Genomic DNA, 22,003 nt, shown 5'->3' on the forward strand with positions numbered 1-22,003 from the left:
TGCGTATTCTGATTTTTTTCGTTTTGGGTTAACTTTGTTGGCACTAAGTCCAAAAAAAAAATTGAAATTGTATTTTAAATTAAATTTAGTATTTAAAATAAAATATTATATTATCTTGCATTATAAATTTTGTTACATTATTCATTTTTATTATTCAATTGTGACTAATTTAAATAAAATATATTTTTTTAATTTTAATTTTTAAATATGATCTTTAATTTTTTTTTTAAATTTATTTAAATGGATCTAAATTCAGACTAACAAATTATAAAATTTTATGTATATTTTTAGAGTTGTATCTATTAATTTAAATAACAAAGTATTTAATTCTATATTATAATTTAATATATCTTAAATAATACAAAAATATTTGTTAGTGATTTTTTATTTTTTTATTTTGATGCTTTATTTTGTTAGACATTATAAGTACTAACTTTTTTCTTGTGTTCACCATTATCAATTTTGTTTTTAAGCGATTTTTTTCTTGAGTCACAACTAGAAAATGGATTAATACAGACAGATTTAGTCTTTATTACAGACGGATTTTTGGTTACCGACGAAATTACCGACGGATTTTGTCCCTCTGTAAAAGCTCCGTCGGAAATTATTTACCGACGGATTTTTTTCCGTCGGAAAATTACCGACGGATTTTTCCTCTGTAAATTCTCCCTCCATTTTTCGAAGGCGACGAACTTTTCGACGAATTTTCCGTCTGTAATTACAGACGGATTTTCTGTCTGTAATTACAGACGGATTTTCAGACGGATTTTTTGTCTGTAATTACAGACAGATTTTCAGACGGATTTTCTGTCTATAATTACAGAAAGATTTTCAGACAGATTTTCCGTCTATAATTATAGACTTACAGATGAATTTTCATACAGATTTTCTGTCTGTAATTACAGACGGATTTTTCGACAGATTTTCTGTCTGTAATTTGAACTTTGAAAAATCATCTCATACTCTAATTACAGACAGAAAATCCATCTGTAAATCTGTTAGTAAGGTAAAATAATTTTTTTTATTTTTCTAATTACAAAATAAGCTTGTTTTCATACAAAATAAATATAAATTTAATACAAATTTTTATCTAATTTGTATTCGAATATTTATAATATTTTACAAAATAAACAAATTCATCGTATTATCAAACTAAAAGAAAAATACTATAAACAAGCAAGTCAATATAATTCAAAACATAAACAAAATGTATTGATCATCAACTATAATAATAAGTAACAACCATACATCAAAGTGTGTTGATACATCAACTATAATTCAAAACATAAACTCAATGTATTGTTCAACTATACTAAGTTATACAAATAACAAGACTATATAACTGTCCTCAAAATCTTGTGAGCTTGTTTCATCAAGTGAACATAGGGGATCACAGTTCCAGATTCAGTTGGTAAGTCCTGAAAACATTTATATCATTAGAAATAAAAGTGATTATTGAATTTACTGCAACCCTAGAATCAAAATTAAAATTTTGCATTTTATGATAAACACTTATTAGTTATTACCTGCTAAGACTAAACCAACACTCTTAAGAGCATCATCGGATCCCGAAGCCATTACTGGGAAAAAGACAAAATTTGAGTTACTCAGTTCATAAATGATGAGAGGAATTTCAAAAAAAGAAAAACACACACATGGCAATCAATATATAGACACACACACACACACATGGCAAAAGAAAGTAAAACATTACGAGCATAACACCACTGCCATATGCAACTTTACAACCAGATATCAGAATAGGGTTCTTAGAATTCTTTTCAACCTGCAAAAAGGAAAATGATTATCAAACTTAAGAAACGAGACAAGTAATTTTTCTTATTCAGCACATAATGAAAAAAAACACTTACAATATTGCTCTCCCCAGTCATACTAGATTGAGATCTTAACTCTTCTACCTCCTCTAATTACCTTCTCATGCAGAGAGAAAATTTAAAGATTAAAAAAAATATATAAATATGATAAGGAGGATGCTATAATAATAATAGTAATAATAAAGAAGTACAGAGAAGCAAAAATCAAACCTCCAAATGAATGTTTCTCTTCTCCTCATTTAGGTCCCGAAATTGAAGAGACTGCTTATAATCACTTGTAGCTACAAAAGGAAGCGGAGAAAGAAAGAGAGTGATGCGCACTTCAAACGATAATATTACTACAGATGTAACTATTGTGATAAGTGATAACCTCCATAATATATAACAAAGTTATATAAAAAAATCAAGTTGAGAAACAGAACCATAGAACATATTTGAATGCTTTATTAGAAACTTTACAAAGACAAAATATTGGCATAGTACCTGTAACAACAATAACAAGAATAACTGCAAAAGCCATGCTTCTACCATCATACCATCCTTCCTTAATACCCTGAAATATAAAATTAATTCTTCTATGGATGAAAACCTATTTGGCTATTTCTCAACATTTAAAAACATATTCCTAATCAACCTATTTCTCAACATTTAAAATTTACTCTACCACATTTTCTCACCTCAGATTTTATCCCCAGTACTAATGAAGCTGCAGCAGCTACCATTAAAATAATCAAGGTCAGATCCTTGCAAGCATCCCAAACAAACATCTATTATAGACAACATAAACAAAGACATCAGCCCAATAACCATAAGCAGACCATCCAATATCAGAGTGCACCAGACTTTACCATCAATGGATAGTGAACTACATCAACAGAAAAAAAGGGCAGATTAGATTCTAAAACTGCTCTCTTAAAGACTCTTCTGAGGATTTCAGGGCCTAAAGATAATCAAGCAACATTTTAGGCTCTAGAAAGATGATGCTAGAATGATGCTTAGCCTTTTAGAATGAAAATTCAACAAAAAATGATAAATATGCCACGTACCATATATTTTAGGTGAGAGAAATGGACATATAAATTAGGGAGGGCATGCTGTAAATTCTCTTCAGCTACAACCATCTCTATTGCTTCTTTGTATATACCACAAGCTGACTCCATATTTCCCTGCAATAAAAATGTAACAGGTAGCGCATGTAGTCATCTTTTCTGTATCAGCTTATCATCAAAGAGTAAAGCTTTCTTCAATTGTAGCAAAGGCTAATTGCATACCAAACGTTTCTCCATATTGGCTCTTGATATAACATTCTGCACAAAATCAGAATCTGACTCTTTACCAGTCTGCTGAATATATGTAGCGCGAGCAGCTAAAACATCTCCTATTTGTTCCTTAAACCTGGCATTGAAGAAATGGATTTTTGGTACACTCTTTTACAAATAGGAGTCATAATTCAAGGTAAATCAAAGCATACACTATAAATAATCCAACTGTGCAAATTTAATAGAAATTATTATTAGTGTAAACCTGTACTAAGATCTATACCAACCGTCCGCTTAAATCTCAGAGACAATCCAAACACTACCAAAGTATTGAAACAAAAATTACACAAACTGATGATAGCATGATTTAATCAAACTTCAAACAAGTTAAACTAAATTTTCCCATAATTACACCTTCTGCCAAGGATTAAAGTCATCAGAACCAAACAACAGAATACCTCAGCCATGGCAAACAGAATGATAAAGTTAACCAAAAATCGTTCTTTAATATATTGAGAAAAAAGACTTATTAATGAGAAAGAAAGGAGAGAACCTCAGCTTCAACAAGAGAGTCGTCGTCATCTGCATAAGCCATGTTTGACAACAAAATCTACATGATGCAACAGATAAAGTTAATGACCAAACTCAAAGACAGGCAGTAAATCAGTTATTAAGGAAACAGTGGGGTGAATTTTTGTATCTTTTGATAAAAGAAGAATATCACTGAGACGAAGAAAAGATTAGAAATGTACTTAAGGAAAATAAAGCATAGATGCAACATAAGAATGTAAAAACATGGCTACATAAGAATGAGTAGAAAAAATTAATATGATGATGAAGATGAAGAGTTTAACTGAATGTCACTCATAGAAGAAAATTCATGGCCAGGAAGAATAGCAGCAATCTCCTCCAACATGGAACCCAGTGTTAGTGAAGGACATCTCCTGAGAAAGGCACATGCCTTAGAAGCCTTGGCCATGGCAGTTTTCTGGTCCTCAGCAGTAACAAAAGGCAGAATTGGTCATCTAATATAAGAAAGTTTATTGGTCATGAAGTAGTACATACAAGTAGTACTCATCAATTATATTAGGCACAAAACAGTAGTTTAATAATAACTAACAACTTCAAGCAAGGAAAAATACTACCAATCACAAATACAAAACATGAGAAAACTTACACCCAATTTCAGGAAAAGGAAACACAGAAAACAAGTTCTGCTCTTTTCCATCTCTCTCAGGAAATTCATCAAACACATGGTAAGCATAACAATACTGAAGCGAGACAATCTCTCAAGCATGTTCCTCCAACAACAATAACAACACAATTAACAGGGAAATTGAAATTGATACCTTGAGAAGCTCATTGGCTTCAAGTGTCTCAATGAAAGAGGCTGCAACATTGGAGGTAACACTGGACTTTCCCACCAATTGGGTCTTGAGAAGCTCTTTCCTTTCAGTTAGCAGAACTATTAAAACTTTCACTCCAAAGTTCAGTTAGCAGAACTCAAATATATATATCAGAAAGCTGTCTCTAGCACTTTTTCCATGAGGCTTCAAGCAAACCTATACACCCTGAAAAATGGGACCAATCTTAGATCTTATCATTATATGAATGAATATATCATAATATATGCAAAAAGAAAAAGATTTCAGATTCCACAAAAGGGTGCATATACCATGTAGTATCTATATCTATATATCTACCTTTTTGAGGGAATCCATGGTTGGAGTTTCAGCAGTGTGGATACAGTTGTATTGATTAGCATTGCCCTCACCCCATCCATCCAAAACCACCACAACAACTGGCTTTAATTTCCCTTTGGCAGCTTTGGGTGATCAGCCAATTTCCACTTGGCATCTGTGCTTCCCATATTCCTAACACAATAAAAAGAAATCAAATTTTTTTCATTCTCTCTTTAAATTTCAGATCCAAATCAAATAAAATCAATCCAAAACATTTCAGAAACCACCAGTAACATTAAGTTGCAAGTCTCTCTTTGCACAATTCTCATATAGAAAATTTAGTCAATAGCCAAACCAAGGCATGCCAAGTTGATAATATTCCTACTTCTGTATCAATGGACAATGATGATGAATATTATCAAGATGATAAGAGACACACATACCTGTAATGCAGAAGATAGTACCACCAAGTAAAAGCCAGCCAGCTTTTCCATTTCTCCAAAAGAAATGGAAAATATAGTGAGGAGATATAGCTTTGAAAATACTAGGATAATGGTGTATGATGCAGAGAGTGCTTCCACAAGTGCTGCAGCGGCATAAGCCAAAACAGAAATAATGGTTATATATAAACCAGAAGAGCGAATTGTCTGACAATGTCATAAAGCTCTAATCTACTCTGCCAAGCAAAAATCACTTCCTATGTTGCACCATTAAGATATTATAGCTTTGTATTTCACATAAAAACCAAAATTTTGACAAAAGAAGCAAACCTTCCAAAGTTTTATTGTACTTTCTAAACTATGGAATCTGCAACTTAAGCTCACAAAGTCACAATAGAACTATATAAATTTAAAACTTACATTTGCTTACTGAGGGAAAAGGTAATTACTAAATCTTAAAATTCTAAAAAAAAATCCAGAAATAATCAAACAATAAATAAATAAACAAATAATAACTATGATTGTAAATCATTAAGGGCTTGAAGAAGAATAAACTGACCTCTAATTAAATCACAATCCTAGGGTTTATCAATCCCAGCTACTGCATGCACCATCAAATTTCTTCAAAATTCAAACGAAAGTATGGATCATTGTAATTGTTATCTCCTGCTGCTACTATTTCATGTTTCAATGACAGAAAAAGCATTATTATATATATAAAACCCAAAGTAGTAGTACTCTTTACTATAATGTTATCCATACTGTATGAAAATTGAAAAAAACCTCATAGCAACAACAAAATACATCAATAAAATACAACAAAAACCTCACAGCACCTCCTTCTGATTAGGTTACCTGCACGGCTGAGGCGAGATCGAAGAGAAAAACACATCAACTAAGCAACACACGAGCGAGAAATGCACTTGTGATTTATGTGAGAATATCTTTGATAAAGAAATTAATGAAACAAGTAGCGCATAAATTCGAATAAGAGAAAGGAGAACGCGAATCTCAGAAAGAGAGAAAAATGGAAGACGTACGGTTTGAAAATCTCGAGGGGCGACGCCGAGAAGGTAGAAAGAGTGAACGCAGGAGAAGGTGAAGAGGATAAGGACGGAGGCGACGAAGACGGTGGCGGAGAAATACATATTAGGGTTCGAAAGGGAACTAGCAACACACAGAGAAGAGCCAGGAAGGGATGTGACAGAGTTTCGCGGCGATGGAAGTTCAGTGCAATGGAGGTTCGGTGCGACGGCGGCGCAAGATAAGACGGCGGTGCAAGGCTGAGACGCACTACCGATAGAGCATTTGGAGGGGATGGGTGTGGAGGTGCGGGGAAGAGACACGGGAAATGAAATGAGGAAGAGCTCGTTTGGTCAAATCTTTATTTTAATATTTCCGAAGGAAAATTTTAAATTACAGACGGATTTTTCGTTTGTAATAATTTAATAAAACACAACGTTTTGTTTATTTAATTACAGACGAATTTTTCGTCTGTAACAATCTTTTACGAAAAAAAAATTCATTTTTCCGATGGATTTATTGACGGATTCTCTTTTTCGTCTGTAATTTATGCTAATTCATTTTTTTTGTTTTCCAACAAAATATCCCTCTGAAATTCCGTCTGTATTTCCGTGGGATAAAATCCGTCGGAAATATCCGTCTGTAATAACTATTTTTCTAGTAGTGAGTTCAACCTGATATTTATAAATTTTATTATTTGTATTATAAATTTATTCTTTAGAGTTATGTTTGGATAATTTAGTATTTAACTCAAAGGATTTAATATTCACATTAGATAATTGGTTAAGAAAAATAATTTAATTAATTATGATATATGTAGATTTAATAATTCAAACAACACTAAATCACACTATTATATTTGACCTCAACATTTAAATGAGCATCTTTTATAATTCACCAATATTTATAATATCTATAGAATATAGGTGATAAATTGCATATAAAGAAAATAAAAAAGTCATCATATAAAAAGTGTCTGTGGTAGTTAACTCACTCATGTAAATTTTAGGCTTCACCAATTAAGATATAGGGTTTATAATGAACATAAGTGTTGAGTTATTTGATCTCAATGCTTAAATTAGTATTTTTTTTAGAGTACAATAATATTCATTATATATATAGAATATAGGTGATGAATCGCATGTAAAGAAATAAAAGAGTCGTCATGTGATTAGTATTTATGGTAGTTTAACTTACTCATATAAATTTTAGAATTCATCAATTAAGACGCATAATAATTTTGTTTTTAAGTTTTTTTTTTCTTAAGCTCCACATGGTGTTCACAAATTTTATTATTTTTATCATAAATTTATCTTTTAAAATTAACTTCGGATAATTTAGCATTCACCTCTAAGATTTAATATTTTAAATTTTGGATTCAAACAATAAAATGTTTACATTTGATAATTGGTTAAGAAAAATAATTTAATCAATTAGGATATATGTAGATTTAATAATTCAAATAACACTATTAAACCACTATCATATTTGACCTTAATGTTTAAATTTGTATTTCTTTATACTTCACCAATACTTATAGTATCTATAAAATGTAGGTGATAAATTACGTATAAAAAAAATAAAAAAATCACCGTAATAATTAACTTATTCATGTAAATTTTAGGCTTCACCAATTAAAATATAGGGTTTATAATAAATATAAGTGTTGAGTTATTTGACCTCAATCTTTAAATTCGCATTATTTTTAGAGTGCACCAATATTCATGATATATATAGAATATAGATTATGAATCGCATATAAAGAAATAAAAGAGTCGTTATCTAATTAGTATTTATGATTGTTAATTTACTTAGATAAAATGAACATAACTAATAGGTTAATTGACCTCAATATTTAAATTAGTATCTTTTTAGAGTGCACCAATATTCATAATATTTATAAAATATAAGTGATGAATCATATATAAAAAAAAGTTACTATATGGTTAATGTTTATTGTGGTTAGCTTAATCATATCAAGTTTAGAGTTCATCAATTGAAATATAAACTTTAAAATGAAAATAAGAAATTTGCTCACAGGATATCCGCAATGTTTAGTTAAAGAAATTTGCTGACTGGATCCTTAAGTTAAGTGACGGGTTATTAGGAGACAATTCCGATGGTGAATCGGTGATTAGGATACCGGAGAAGTTGCTATTTAATTTTGAGTCACCATCTCTTCACAATTTGGTGTTGTTCATTTAGCCTGATATCTTACTACATATTTCTAGCGTGGACTAATTTAAGGACAGGAGTATATTGGCACCGATACTTGATGTTGTAACCGAAGTTAACAATCATGTTATATCTTTGCTTCCTGGCAATGAAAATGTTTACTTGAGGTCTGATACACTGCTTAATGAAAACGGTCACTTACAATCTGAATTATACACAATGAGCACAAAGTCGTTGAATGCATTGATTTATTCTGGTATTCCACAACACAAGTTAGTGCTTAAGATTGGTGTACCTGTCATGCTTCTTCATAATATTGTCCAATCCAGTGGATTGTGCAACGGTACACGAATGCAAGTTAGGCGACTTGGTGATCATGTTATTGAGTGCGTCATCTTAGCAGGACGAAACGTTGGTCAAGTTGTTTTTATTCCAAGAATGAACATGATCCCCAATAATGAAACCTTACCTATTAGGTTTACTCAAAGGCAGTTTCCAATTGTGCTTTGCTTTGCAATGACCATAAATAAGTCCTAAGGACAGACACTCACAACTGTTGGTGTGTATCTTCTAAGGTTTGTTTTCACACATGGTCAACTTTATGTTACACTCTTTCGAGTCAATAGTATGTCTGGTCTTAAGATTTTGGTTGTTAATTCTAATGAAAAAGCCTCAAATCATACCCTTAATATTGTGTACAGAAAGATTTTTGTCAATTTATTTTCTGCCATTCAGTCATTACTGTAATATTCAATGTAGCTGATGTTATATCTCCGTACTTGGCATGAGACTTAAAACTAATAATTCTTAAGACTACGTTTATTTTCTGAAATTAGAACCAGAGAGTGGATGACTAGAACTATTGAATATATTAAAATGAAAAGAAAAGGATAACATTTAATTTTGTTGTGATTTTAAGACATAATTAAATTGTTATCTTTAGATAAATATTTGTTCACATAATTATTATTAAATTGATAATAATACTCTTTTAAAATATAATAAAACTTAAAAACTTTTCACTTAATAATAATAAAAAATTCTTTACCCTATTGAACAAAAAATTAATATTCACACTTTTTTTATGTGCATATAAAATAATGAATAATAATATATTAAACTTTTTTTTAATCTTTCTAATATCATCATTACAAATATATGTAATTTATATTATATCTTTTGATTAAAAGACACATATATTAGAGTTGTAGGTGTTTTAAAAATATTTTCTATGCAATATATATTGTTTTATTTAATATTTATTAATTTTAATAATAATTAATAAATAATAAATAAAATAAATTTTAGCTATTCTTAATTAATTTTTTTTGTTATTAAATATTATCGTATTTATAATGGGTTATGACTTTTCATCACTTGTATGGATGGGTATAATGTTTTGCTCAGAAACCAAGAGTCCTATATGACTGTTGGATAAAAAAATATCACAAGAATAATATATTAACTGTTAACTTAAATATTAATAAATTAATATTAATATATTAAATTTGTAAATATTTTTTTAGATTAAATATTGTGTTTGATGATCATAAATTAAAATTAACATTTTAATTCTAATACGACACAAAATTTTAGTCTTTTATTTAATATTTTCATAAAGTAGAAATACATAAAACTAAAATTTTTAGAGTGGAAAATAAAGTTTTAATAATATTTTTTTAAAAAATACTATAATTTTAACTTTTTAAATTTTAAATACATTTTTTAATTTTTATATTTATCTTAAACTAAATATAATATTAAATACATTTTATACTACTGAATATAATATAAAAATTTAATTTAATATTTATTTTTTAATTTTTGTCTCATAATTTCTATTTTTCAGTTTCAATCTATCTTTTAATATCTTATGTTGAAAAGTCTTGGCATGGAATTTAATTCATTAAAAAAAATTGAATAGTTTAATACCAACTTACAGCGTGAACCAAAATTTAGAGAGAATTCAATTATGGGAAATTGTCCAAATTTTAAGGCAGTAATATTTTTTTAAAAAAAAAATACTAATTACTATATGTAGTTAAGAGTTTCGTCCCTAACTATAGAAATTAAACACATGTTATGGCTAATTGTCTACATTAAAAATTCAGTAACAAAGGAATTAGTAGTTACACCATATACTATGTCGTTCTAATTTTAATTAGGGCAAATCATTGGGATAAACTAAAGCCATATATGAAAATATTACCTGTATATATTATCTAAAACAAAAATAATACGTAGATATTCTAAAGAATATAACTATACAAATCGAATTAATATAATTTGAATTCCAACATCTAATAGTAAATTGAATTAAGTTATATAAATTTATTAAAAAAAGTTATAATATACATAAATTGAATTGATTTATTTAGATTTACACATGTTTTAAATAAATTGAACTAAGTCCCTTAAATTTAACAATACACATAGTTTATCTAAGTCCATAGTAATTCAAATGAAACTAGTTCGAATTAAGTAATGATTTTGTGCTTATAGTAATTCGAATTGGGTGGTTTCGATTTATCCGATAGCAAATCTAACTCCCCCCTAATTCGATTTATGTAAGACATTGTGCTCAATGTAAATCTAACTCCCCTAATTCGATTTACATGAACAGTGGCTCTATATAATTCGAATCCACTTTATTCGAATTACATTTCACCACCCCATACTCCACCAAATCCAAAGAAAACGACGCAGCCTAGCAAAATGAAAGACGGACCGAATCGAATATACCGCTTAGATAGAGTCGCACATATCGCTGGTAGCATGCATAATGAGGTTAATAAAATAAAATTTAAATTTTATTTTATTTTCTGAAAGAAAAAAACTGTGTTAGTTTTTTTTAAATCGGTTAGATCTTGTTTATTAATATGATTAGAATGTGTAAACTTCAAGTAGTAGTTAGAGGATTGATTTAGGGGTAGCAATGTATTATAAGCTATTTACTGCTATTAAACTGTTTAAAACTTGAATATTATAACTGATAGAATCTGTAGTCTCAAACAGTGGTTAGAGTATTGATACAAGGATGATAGTGTGTTATAGTATATAAAAAAAATGCATGTTGGGTAAGAAATTCTGAGAGTTTAATAGATATCTGGTTAAAGTAAATCTATAATAAAAATTTTCCGTCTTAGATAATTTATTTTTTGTAAAGTTTTATGATTCTAAGAATATTTTCTCAATGTCATACAGCTCCATCACTGCATCTCGAGCATGAGGAGGCAGCATGGTATGTCGTTAGACAATAGGATCATGGACTATAAGAAATTACCAGACTAGCGACCGATTTTAGCGACTGAAAAAAGGGGTTGCTAATAGCGACTGATTTAACTACCGATATAGGATTCCTAGGACTAGAAAAAATCAGTCGCTAAATCGGTCACTAAAATTATTTTCAGCGACCAATTTTAGTGACCAAAGAAATCGATCACTAATAGCGACCGATTTAGTGACCGATAAGTTTGTTATACGAGTAACATAAAGTTGGTCGCTAAAATGGTCACTACTTTTTAACTTAGCGACCGAATTAGCAACTGAATTGAGGAAGTAATGTTTGGGATTGTTGGTCATAAAATCAGTCGCTTTTTTTTATTTAGCGACCGATTTTACAACCAATAAAAAAAGAAGCTAAAAATGGTTGTTCGCTAAGCCGGTGGTTGCTAAATCGATTGCTAATAAGTAACGCAGCGACCGATTTAGCAACCAAATATAAATACTGATTTAAAGCGATTGGTTGCAAAATCGGTCGCTATTTAGCGACCGATTTTGCAATTGATAGAATAAATATGGCAGAAAAATTTGGTTACTAATTCAGTCACTAAATCATGGTCACTATATTGGTTGAAAATATAATCCTTAGCAACCGAATTAGTGACCAATAAAAAATATTGTTAAAACTAATCGATCGCAAAATCGATTGCTGATTAAATAAAACAAAATAACTACTGAATTAATCTATCCTCTCTAACCCTAATTTACCCACAAGGCCACAACACTCTCTTCTTCTCACACAGTAACCGATGTAACCACCGCAGAAGCACCTCTCTTCACAAGGTCTTCGTCGTCGACTAAGTTCGCTGCGCCGCCGCCTTTATCTTTGAGATCTCAGTGCCGTCGTTGTTGTCTTCTGTGCCGTCATCGTCGCGTTGTCTTCTGTGGTGTAACCGTCGTCGTCGTTTTTAGCTCGCGGCGCCATCGCCTTCGTCTCCTGGTATCTCGGCGCTGTCGCAGTCGTTTTCATCAATTTCTCAAGCAGGTATCCCTAATCTAGATTCCGATCAATTTCATCTACTCTGTTAAGGCTTTTACACCTATTATGATCAATTTAATCTATTATGAATAAATTGAACAATTGGAACTTAGAGATAATAGTTGTAATATTATTCTACTCTCTTACTCCTTGTGGTCGTGGCTTCTTTGCTCTGCTCTCTCTTGTTTTATTAATAATACCTTAGTTAATATATAAAACAATTGTTCTGCTCTGCTCCATTTTACATTTAACAAAGATGTTGACCAAGTTTTCTCTAATAAGCGCGCTGCATTTAGAGGTTGTTTATGCAGATTATTAGATTTATTTAGTCATATTTTGACAATACAGCATTATGTAGTCGAACTTGGTGAGTATTTATTATCTTTTGTTATATAAGGCCAAAAGAAAGTAGGTGTTTTAATTTATTTGATAATTTCAATTCTCAATAAATTCATTTGTTTTACCTTTGTATTAATGTGGTTATCTGATAGGATGCATTTTCTTCAACTTCTGTTGGAAGCTCTATCATTGACACACTCCACAGGAGAAATTATTATATAATTCCAAAAAACAAACTTGGGTAGGATATTTTTATCCGTGCTACTAAAGTTAGGGGTTTCCAAAATATAATTAGGATGCCATCTGGGGATATAAAAGCTGTTAAAGTTCCTGTGTAAAAAAATATGTTACACTCTCACTTGAATGGGTAACTTTGTAGAAAGATTAGAACAATAGTGACTATCATTAGAACAATGGGCATATGCCATACGTCTAGATGGCTGGCCTGACCCATCTCACGAGACTCAATGACCACTGGTTTAAGTTGGATAAGCTATTAGTCAGTTTAGATCAACTACTGACACAGTGTCAACCCGTTCTCTGTCACGAGTGTAGTTTAGATCAGCAGCGAAGGACAGAGAGGCCACCAAAAGTGCCTCAAACTCAATCACGGGCAGAGATGAAGAGGCACCAACAGGCCTCGAACTCGAACCGACGGCGTGGCTAAAGACAGAGTATTCCGGTTAGAACCTCCTGAACTAAAGATCACATCCACAAGTTTGGCCAACAACTCAGGGATCCTCACCTCCGAAAATTGCCGACGACAGTGGAATAGAACTTTCAAATCTTCATTGCTGCCTATGACGAACGAATCATACTTCACATCATCTTGCAAAACGGATATTGAAAATCTATAGAATAACTTCTCCACCCGTTTTATTCCTTGCAGTCCCAGTTTTCGGGTTATAGTATCCTCAAACTCGATGAAACTCGTTGAAGGTCTCATGAAAACACTAAGCGGATCCTTATCCATAAACTTAATTCCGGAATGCGTTTTTTTTTTCTTAATCGACCCTCTATAATGTACAAAAACTAAGAAACTCTCCTCACTAGCCATTGTGGGGCTCACTATGATGGAGAATTTACATTCCACAACTATTTATACACATTTGCACCCTACTAAATCGAATTACCTACCCAGCTTCCATTTATGTATGTTGCTGAAATTATAGTAAATCTGCCTATCCTAATTCAATTTATTCAACTTGATCTCCAACAAGGTAAATCGAATTAGGTTACTTTGATTTACTTAGAAAGATGCCAACCATACATAAATCGAATGGGCCAAATTCGATTTACGAGGTAATGTAGCCATGCATGCATAAATTGAAGGAGACTAGTTCGATTTACATGGGTGTATACTAAATCGAATTCAAAATCGAATTCACCTGTTTCGATTTACATAGAACTACCCTAAATCAAGTTTTTCCGCTTCAATTTACATAGAAATGTCCTCTAGGGACATACACGTAATGATTTTCTATTTATGTGATATAGGTAATATTTTCATGCCTTTGCTTTATCTAAGTGATTTGCCCTTTTAATTAAGGGAGTCACTTAAATAAAGACACCTAAAACGTCTTTTTTTTTTAAAATATTTTCTAACAATTAAAAGTTAACATATGTAATCGATTAAACCATGTTATTTTTTTTTACCAAATTAGATTGGATAATCAATTTGGCCAAAAAATCGATGAACCAAATTTTAAATTGGTCTAAATTAATATTTTTCATAGAAAATTATTACAATACTTTTATTATAGAAAAATACTAAAATACTCTTATAATTAATTTTAAAAATCTTAAATCTTAACTCTATGATAACACAAAGAAAAGAGAAGGGTTAGGATTTAGAATTCTCAATAAATATATATATATATATATATATATATATATATATATATATATATAATAAGAGTATTATAGTCGTTTTCTATAATAGGAATATTGTAATTAATTTTTAAAAAAAATATTAATTTAGATCGATTTAAGATTTAATTTACCAATTTTTCGATTAAATTCATTTATTTAATTTAATTTTGACAAAAATAATATAATTTAATTAATTATATATATTAAATTTTAATTATTAAAAAATATTTATAAAAAAAATGTTTTAAAGTTTTTTATCTAAGTCACTCTTAATTAATTAGCAATACTCAATGATAGATTTGATTCCTTGACTAATGGCGATTGTAGGATACTAGGATTGGAGAAACATTTATTGTAAGAATCAGTTTTGATATACTTGAGTTGACCTAGATGCACATCCTACTCCGAAATAAAAACTTGGCCAGCTATGGTTTCTTAAGAAAATCATCCAGATTTTTTACCATATACTAGTCCACTTGTCAGTACACTTACGAAAGAAAATTTCACAAAGCAGCGTCACAACGAAGCGATACATATTAATAGTTAAGTACACATCACTATTGTTATTCGGCCGTCATACTATTCAACGTAGGATTATTACATTTGAGAAATGGATAAAAATGTTTAGGAAAGACAAATTTCACAGATTGGAAAGTTCAACCTAAACTTGATTGCACATCAAATGAATTGTATGCAGAGGCCGTTTAATTTATTTGTATATTTCCTTGATCCGTGTAAACCTATATATTTTTCAGATAGAATTAAGGACGAAAGGAAAACGACCTAATTTTAATATAATCATTAGATAGTTGTTAGACACCAAGATATAAAAGATAAAAAAATAACGTTACGTTAATGGTTCAAGTAACAAATTTTCTATTTACGACGTGATGCTCGTATATACTCCACACGCCAAATGTACACTCACATATAAATCAAGTAGAGTTTTCAATATATATATATATGAATTATATTTAATATATACTAAAATTAATCACTAAAATTAATCATTAATATAAAATATATATTAAAATATAAATATATATTAAAAATAAATTAAACCACACATATTTTATACATAAATATATTAGTAACTAATTTTAATGATTAATTTTAATATATAAATAATATACATATATATATATATATTTCATATGATAAAAACTTATGTATAATTATTTTTAATTTTTATATAATAATATTTAAAAATTATTAAATAATAATTTAATTAAATTTATAAAATTATCTATATTTTTTAACTATTAAATTCATGTAAAAATAACTATATTTGAACCTATAGCTATACTATTTCGAACATGCTATAATACTTATATTTATAACTATAATTTTAATAATAATTAAAAAATATTACTAAAATAAATTAAAAATATAAAAGTATTAATTTCTATATTACTACAATGCTTATATAATTTTAACAATGATTAAAAAATATTACTAAAATAAATTAAAAAAATATAATTTTAATTTTTAATACAATTTTTCAAATATTGTTTTAAATTGTGTAATCAGCACTACTATAGCTAATTGTATACTTCACATACATATACATATATGACCTCTATGCATGGTAGTTCTGAAAACTCAAAAAGGATGAAGTAACCATGTACTAGCCATGGCTTCCTTCAATGTATTATTCTTTGTCCTTATTAGCATCCTCAACTTTTCATCAATTACTACAAAAGCAGAGGACACTCATTTTCTCTACCAGGTTTGCTCAAAATACAGATTCACTGCGATCAACACCACCTACCAAAACAACCTCAGGACCCTCCTCTCTTCCTTATCCTCCAAGGCCACCCACAACACCGAGTTCTACAACAACACCGTCACCGGAAAAACCCCCGCCGACACAGTCTATGGACTATACATGTGCAGAGGAGACATACCCTCTGATCTATGCGGCGAGTGCGTGGGAAACGCAAGTCAAAGACTTTCAACAAACACAGAGTGTTCACTCTCCGTAGCGGCAGTTATGTGGTACGACGAGTGCATGGTAAGGTACTCGAACACGTCGTTCTTCTCGCGCGTGACGGTGGCGCCTGGCTACCCTGGCTACGCGTTGCCCAGCCCCACCAACATGACAGACCAACAAAGCTTCAACCGTTTATTGTATCGAACCTTGAATCAAACTGCGGACGAAGCGGCGAACGCGCCCATCGGTGCAAAGAAGTTCGCTACAAAGGAAGCTGCTATATCCATATTCCAGAATCTTTATTGTCTTGCTCAGTGCACGCCGGATCTGTCGCCGGAAGATTGTAGAAGCTGTTTGGATGGTTTGATCAATTCGAACCTTCCTGAGTGCTGTGCCGGAAAGCAAGGAGGGAGGGTTCTGTACCCTAATTGCAATATTCGGTTTGAGATTTACCCTTTCTATCGATCACTTGAATCTGCACCGTCGCCAACACCATCATCGAATTCCAGAGGTATGTATGTATAACTCAATCTAACTTCTTTTAATAATTAAAATGATGAAATATATTATGTTAAATAATATAATTACTGTTCTTAGCTGTCATCAACATCTGGTCTTCATGTGAGTGAACATTTTAATTTGTATGTGTTTTGTTTTTCGCGATGAGATCAAGATTCATCTGCTAAGGTACGTAACATGCAATTATAATATGGATAATTAATTTTGATTATTAATTTTGTGTTAAGGTGAACTGAACTGGAATTAGGTTTCTAGCTTGGCTATATGCAGTTGGCTTTTACTAATTGCCGACTTAGCTAGGTTATTATTTGCTTAAAGTTAACACTCTTTGACTTTTGGCTATACCTTTTCCAATAAATAATTATGGAGATTATTTTTCATCGCTAACCATGTGTGTTATTTAACTAATTTAAATTGGTAGAGTAATCAATTTATTTGTCTATTTAAATAAATGTTGGGAGTTTAAATTTTATTTTTAGTAACTTATTAGCTGGAAACAAACCTCTTAAATAAAGTTCAAATTTAAGACGAATTAATTTTTAATCTGTCATCTCTCAAATTTAAAGATACAGTAAAAAAAACTATGTACCTTATTTTTCACACCAAATAACAATCCTTTGCCAAAAAGCCATTGTTACATATAATTTTTCAACGTACGACTAAATATAATTATTTGTTTGAATGTGTTTTTTTTTTTTTAAAAACAACCTCACGTTTTTCATATAAAATTGATAAAGAAAAATTATTAAAAAACTTGACCATAGTAAGCTATTTTATACTGTACCACCAAAAAAGTTATTTTTTTTAAATTATTAATTTTATATTAAAATAATTACACATAATTTTTTATTTTTTAATTTTTATTCATTTACAATTCAACAGCATACACTAGATATTGTATATTTTTTTAGCACTTCACAATTTTTTTTTCGGTCTATTATTACCAAGTTATTTCTTATTATTGGCATCGAAATGATATATACGTTGGCTTTTTATATATACAGACAAAAGAAGTCGATCACGAACAATTATCTTAATCGTTGTACCCATTGCTATTGTGGCACTGCTTTTCACTTTGTGCTGCTATATCCTAAGAAGAAGACAAAAAAAGAATTCCAAGACTATTCTTAGAGAAAACTGTAAGAATACATTTTTTTTATACTGATTAGTTTGTAGCATTCAAGAAGCTTATAAACTTGTTTAACAATTCAAACATATTGGTCTAGTTGGTCGTGAAAGTGCCACTTTAGAAGGGCTGCAATTCGATTTCTCTATAATTGAAGCAGCCACGAACAACTTTTCTCACCAGAACATGATTGGCAAAGGAGGATTCGGAGAAGTTTACAAGGTGAGAAGATGTAGTTCTTTTCCTTCTTTCTTTTTATTTATCCCCCCCCCCCCCCCCCCCACACAAAAAAAATATCATGCTTTATAACTTCAATAATTATATATATTTTAGGGTACTCTTCCTGATGGCCGACATGTAGCTATAAAAAGACTTTCTACAAGTTCTAAACAAGGTGTGGTTGAGTTCAAGAATGAAATTTTGCTGATAGCCAAGCTTCAACACAGGAATCTAGTATCTTTTATGGGCTTTTGTATAGAAGAACAAGAGAAAATACTACTTTACGAATACGTGCCAAATGGAAGTCTTGATTGCTTTTTATTTGGTTTGACACTTTGACTCTAAACTAAACTCTCATATTGGTTCAGCTATCTATATCCACTCTAAACTCTGAAATATTTTGTAGATGGTGGTCAACAACAAAAGTTAAGCTGGGATCAACGTTATAAAATTATTGGAGGGACTGTTCTTGGAATTCTTTATTTACATGAATATTCTCGACTTAAAGTTATACATCGTGATTTAAAGCCGAGTAATATTTTGCTGGATGAAAATATGAATGCAAAAATTTCAGATTTTGGTATGGCTAGAATAGTGGACATTGATCAAGTAAGAGGAAAAACAAATAGAATTGTTGGTACATAGTAAGTTTTGAATTCTCATATCTATATATAAAATTTATTTTAGAGTAAAATATCGTTTTTGTTCCAACGTTTGAGGTATGTTTTATTTGTGTCTCAAACGTTTAAATCGTTCTATTTGTATTTCTAATATTTATAAAAAATGGTTCAATGTTATCCTGCTGTCAATTATACTAATAGACTAAATTGTATTTTTAAAATTTTCTTACTTAGATGTATTTATTTTCAATTGAATCTTATTTGGATGTGTTCGATTTTAATATTGTACTCATTAATTATTTGTGTTTAGGTTCAATTATGTTCCTAGAAAAGCGAATTGTGTAAATGTTGCAGGGATTAGTTTCAACTTTTGATGAGCTATTTTTCGAAGTAAATTATCGATCATGTCCCAAACATTTACATTCTAATTTTAAGAAGAGATTTTTAAAATTCCAACTAAAGCTCATGATGTGTAATTGATCGCAGGATAATATTGAATCACTTTTACAAACATTAAGAATACAAATAGGACGATTTAAACGTTAGGAACACAAATATAACTTATTCCATATGTTGGGGACAAAAACTATCTTTTATTTTTTATTTTAACTAATTTCAACTAATTTGTCATATATTTTGTAGTGGATATATGTCTCCAGAATATGCAATGCTTGGACAATTTTCAGAAAAATCAGATGTTTTTAGTTTTGGAGTCATGATCCTAGAAATAGTTACCGGACAAAAGAATGTAAATTCTTATACTTCAAATCGTGTTGCAGAGAGTCTTTTAAATTATGTGAGTGCTAATATCTTCATTTTTTTTTCAAGTAAATATCTGTTTTGTTAATCTTCTACTAATTTTAACAGACGGGTGCAGGTAAAAAATTCATTTATTTGTAAAGTAATGTAAGAATTTGAATTGTTCGCTACAGGTTTGGAAACAATGGAGGGATGGAACACCATTAAGCATATTGGATCCAAAAATAAAGGAAGATTATAACCAGGTGGAAGTTATAAAATGCATTCAAATTGGTTTATTATGCGTTCAAGAAAACCCAAATTCTAGACCTACAATGGGAACAATAATTTCATATCTTAATAATCATTCTCTTGATTTGCCATCTCCACAAGAACCAGCATTTTTCTTGCATGGTAGTGGTTTTATGGATCCAAAAACAGTTGCACAAGAATCAAGTTCCAGTCAATCTGGCAAAAGTTCAACAACCTTCTCTATAAATGAAATGTCAATAAGTAAATTTCATCCTCGATAACTTTAATCTCTCTTTTTTCTTGTTTTGGTCTTGCTTTAATCTCTCCTTTGATGTAATTTTCAAAGTATATACTAGATAAGCAGTACTACTTATTTCAAATATATACCCTTATTTTTTTTAACAATAATTCGGTACATTAGAATTAATTTACGGCAGATGCTTCATATGAGTATTTATTGCAGACTAATGGATTATTGTGCATAAAGAGTGAGATTTAAATATTTGACACTTACTTAAATAAACTAATAAGTAGTAAGTTAATCAATAAATCAATTTAAATTTATTTATATATATATTTTTTTAGTTTTATATTTTTGTCAGAATTTTAATTTTATGTTTTTGATCATATATATGGGCTTAGCCCAACAAACAAGAAGGCCAAGCCAGCCCAATTTTGAATTTTCATTCTACTCAATAGTAGTTCAGTTGAGAGTTGGCCCACTAAACTCTCAAACATTTGTGATCCAAGTATAAAAAGAAACAAAAAAAAAATATTTGTGATATGTTCTGTTAAAAGTAATTTGATTATGAATTGTCAACAGTTGCTTCTAGAGTGTTCACAACCGTTTCTTCCTGTTTCTTTCCCCAATCGTAAACTAGCTGATTCCGACCTCATGAGAGGCGGCTATGTCCGAGGAGGACATTCCCGGTCACACAATCCGGGAAAAAAGGTCCGAACTGATTTGGAAGGGCATGCTTTTACTGGAGACTCGAGTTCTCACCTTACCCCTAGAGAGGAGGAGTGGATGCTAGAAAGGGAAGAGGAAGGCAATTTCACCACCAACCCCAAACGATCCTTCAGCGACACCGTCAAAAAAGGTAGAGTGTCGATGGATACAGAAAAAAGTGAGCCACATCTCTACTTCTGGGAAGGAGTTAATGGAAGAGGATGAGGACCGCAGGAATTCGAGGGAATCAGAGGTAAATATGGAAGGAAGCCAAATTCCAGAAATTACAGTAGAGAAGATTGAAGGGATTTTCAATTTCAAGATCAACGAAGCAGCCATGAAGGAACTTAGATATCCATGGTGGGATACTCTTATTGTTAAACTTCTTGGGAGGCGTATATCCTTATTGGCACTTACTAGAAGACTGGAAGCTATGTGGGGAAAAATGGGCAGCATTGAGGTAATTGACTTAGGCAATGACTTTTTCATTGTAAAGTTTTATTCTCAGGAGGATCTTGATTTTGCTCTTACAGAGGGTCCTTGGAAGATCCTAAACCACTATCTATCCATCCGTTTTTGGCAACCAGATTTCAATCCTCTTGAAGCCACCATAGACAAAATCGCAGCTTGGATTAGACTCCCAGGTTTGGCTATTGAATATTATGAAGAAAACATGTTGAAGAAAATAGGAGACGTGATTGGGCGCACCTTGAAAGTTGATACAAACACTGCAGATAAAAGTAGAGGAAAATTTGCTAGAC

General features: G+C 30.6%; 3 protein-coding genes across 11 annotated transcripts; 2 read left to right on the forward strand and 1 right to left on the reverse strand.

The window, feature by feature from the left end:
• Positions 1-1,169: 1,169 nt before the first annotated feature.
• LOC130948594 (calcium-transporting ATPase 8, plasma membrane-type-like) lies at positions 1,170-6,567 on the reverse strand. Of its 9 annotated transcripts, none has more exons than XM_057877384.1 (16): positions 6,257-6,567; positions 5,776-5,837; positions 5,220-5,362; positions 4,798-4,968; positions 4,444-4,665; positions 3,949-4,082; positions 3,648-3,704; positions 3,107-3,230; positions 2,882-3,001; positions 2,513-2,602; positions 2,319-2,388; positions 2,046-2,116; positions 1,872-1,932; positions 1,715-1,786; positions 1,527-1,580; positions 1,170-1,418 (listed from the first exon to the last, which is right to left on the reverse strand). In XM_057877384.1, the coding sequence occupies exons 6-13, from the start codon at positions 4,071-4,073 to the stop codon at positions 1,894-1,896; spliced, it is 696 nt and encodes a 231-aa protein (XP_057733367.1). In that variant the 5' UTR covers positions 4,074-4,082; positions 4,444-4,665; positions 4,798-4,968; positions 5,220-5,362; positions 5,776-5,837; positions 6,257-6,567; the 3' UTR covers positions 1,170-1,418; positions 1,527-1,580; positions 1,715-1,786; positions 1,872-1,893. The 9 variants fall into 9 exon arrangements, with proteins under 9 accessions (XP_057733367.1, XP_057733363.1, XP_057733362.1 ...); XM_057877380.1 differs by having other exon boundaries at positions 5,776-5,888; XM_057877379.1 differs by having other exon boundaries at positions 5,776-5,891.
• Positions 6,436-8,951, forward strand: LOC130950183 (uncharacterized). The gene is made up of 2 exons (XM_057878717.1): positions 6,436-6,462; positions 8,487-8,951. Exons 1-2 carry the CDS (start codon positions 6,436-6,438, stop codon positions 8,949-8,951), a joined length of 492 nt encoding a protein of 163 aa, XP_057734700.1.
• A 7,536-nt stretch (positions 8,952-16,487) lies between these two features.
• On the forward strand, positions 16,488-20,674 carry LOC130948593 (cysteine-rich receptor-like protein kinase 44). Its single transcript, XM_057877377.1, has 7 exons — positions 16,488-17,330; positions 18,343-18,477; positions 18,565-18,686; positions 18,798-19,008; positions 19,090-19,327; positions 19,946-20,099; positions 20,236-20,674. Exons 1-7 carry the CDS (start codon positions 16,520-16,522, stop codon positions 20,572-20,574), a joined length of 2,010 nt encoding a protein of 669 aa, XP_057733360.1. The 5' UTR covers positions 16,488-16,519; the 3' UTR covers positions 20,575-20,674.
• The last annotated feature ends 1,329 nt before the right edge of the window (positions 20,675-22,003 follow it).

The sequence above is a fragment of the Arachis stenosperma genome, chromosome 9, assembly GCF_014773155.1.
Source record: "Arachis stenosperma cultivar V10309 chromosome 9, arast.V10309.gnm1.PFL2, whole genome shotgun sequence".
NCBI lineage: Eukaryota > Viridiplantae > Streptophyta > Magnoliopsida > Fabales > Fabaceae > Arachis > Arachis stenosperma.

Coding starts and splice junctions, on each gene's coding strand:
- LOC130950183 (XM_057878717.1), top strand. CDS start 6,436: ATGGAAGTTCAGTGCAATGGAGGTTCG. Junction 6,463..8,486: donor TTCAGTGCAATGGAGGTTCG/GTGCGACGGCGG, acceptor GACTAATTTAAG/GACAGGAGTATATTGGCACC.
- LOC130948593 (XM_057877377.1), top strand. CDS start 16,520: ATGGCTTCCTTCAATGTATTATTCTTTGTCCTTATTAGCATCCTCAAC. Junction 18,687..18,797: donor GATTCGGAGAAGTTTACAAG/GTGAGAAGATGT, acceptor TATATATTTTAG/GGTACTCTTCCTGATGGCCG. Junction 19,328..19,945: donor AATAGAATTGTTGGTACATA/GTAAGTTTTGAA, acceptor TATATTTTGTAG/TGGATATATGTCTCCAGAAT.
- LOC130948594 (XM_057877384.1), bottom strand. CDS start 4,073: ATGGCCAAGGCTTCTAAGGCATGTGCCTTTCTCAGGAGATGTCCTTCA. Junction 3,705..3,948: donor TCTTCTATGAGTGACATTCA/GTTAAACTCTTC, acceptor TGCATCATGTAG/ATTTTGTTGTCAAACATGGC. Junction 3,002..3,106: donor CCAATATGGAGAAACGTTTG/GTATGCAATTAG, acceptor TTTTTATTGCAG/GGAAATATGGAGTCAGCTTG.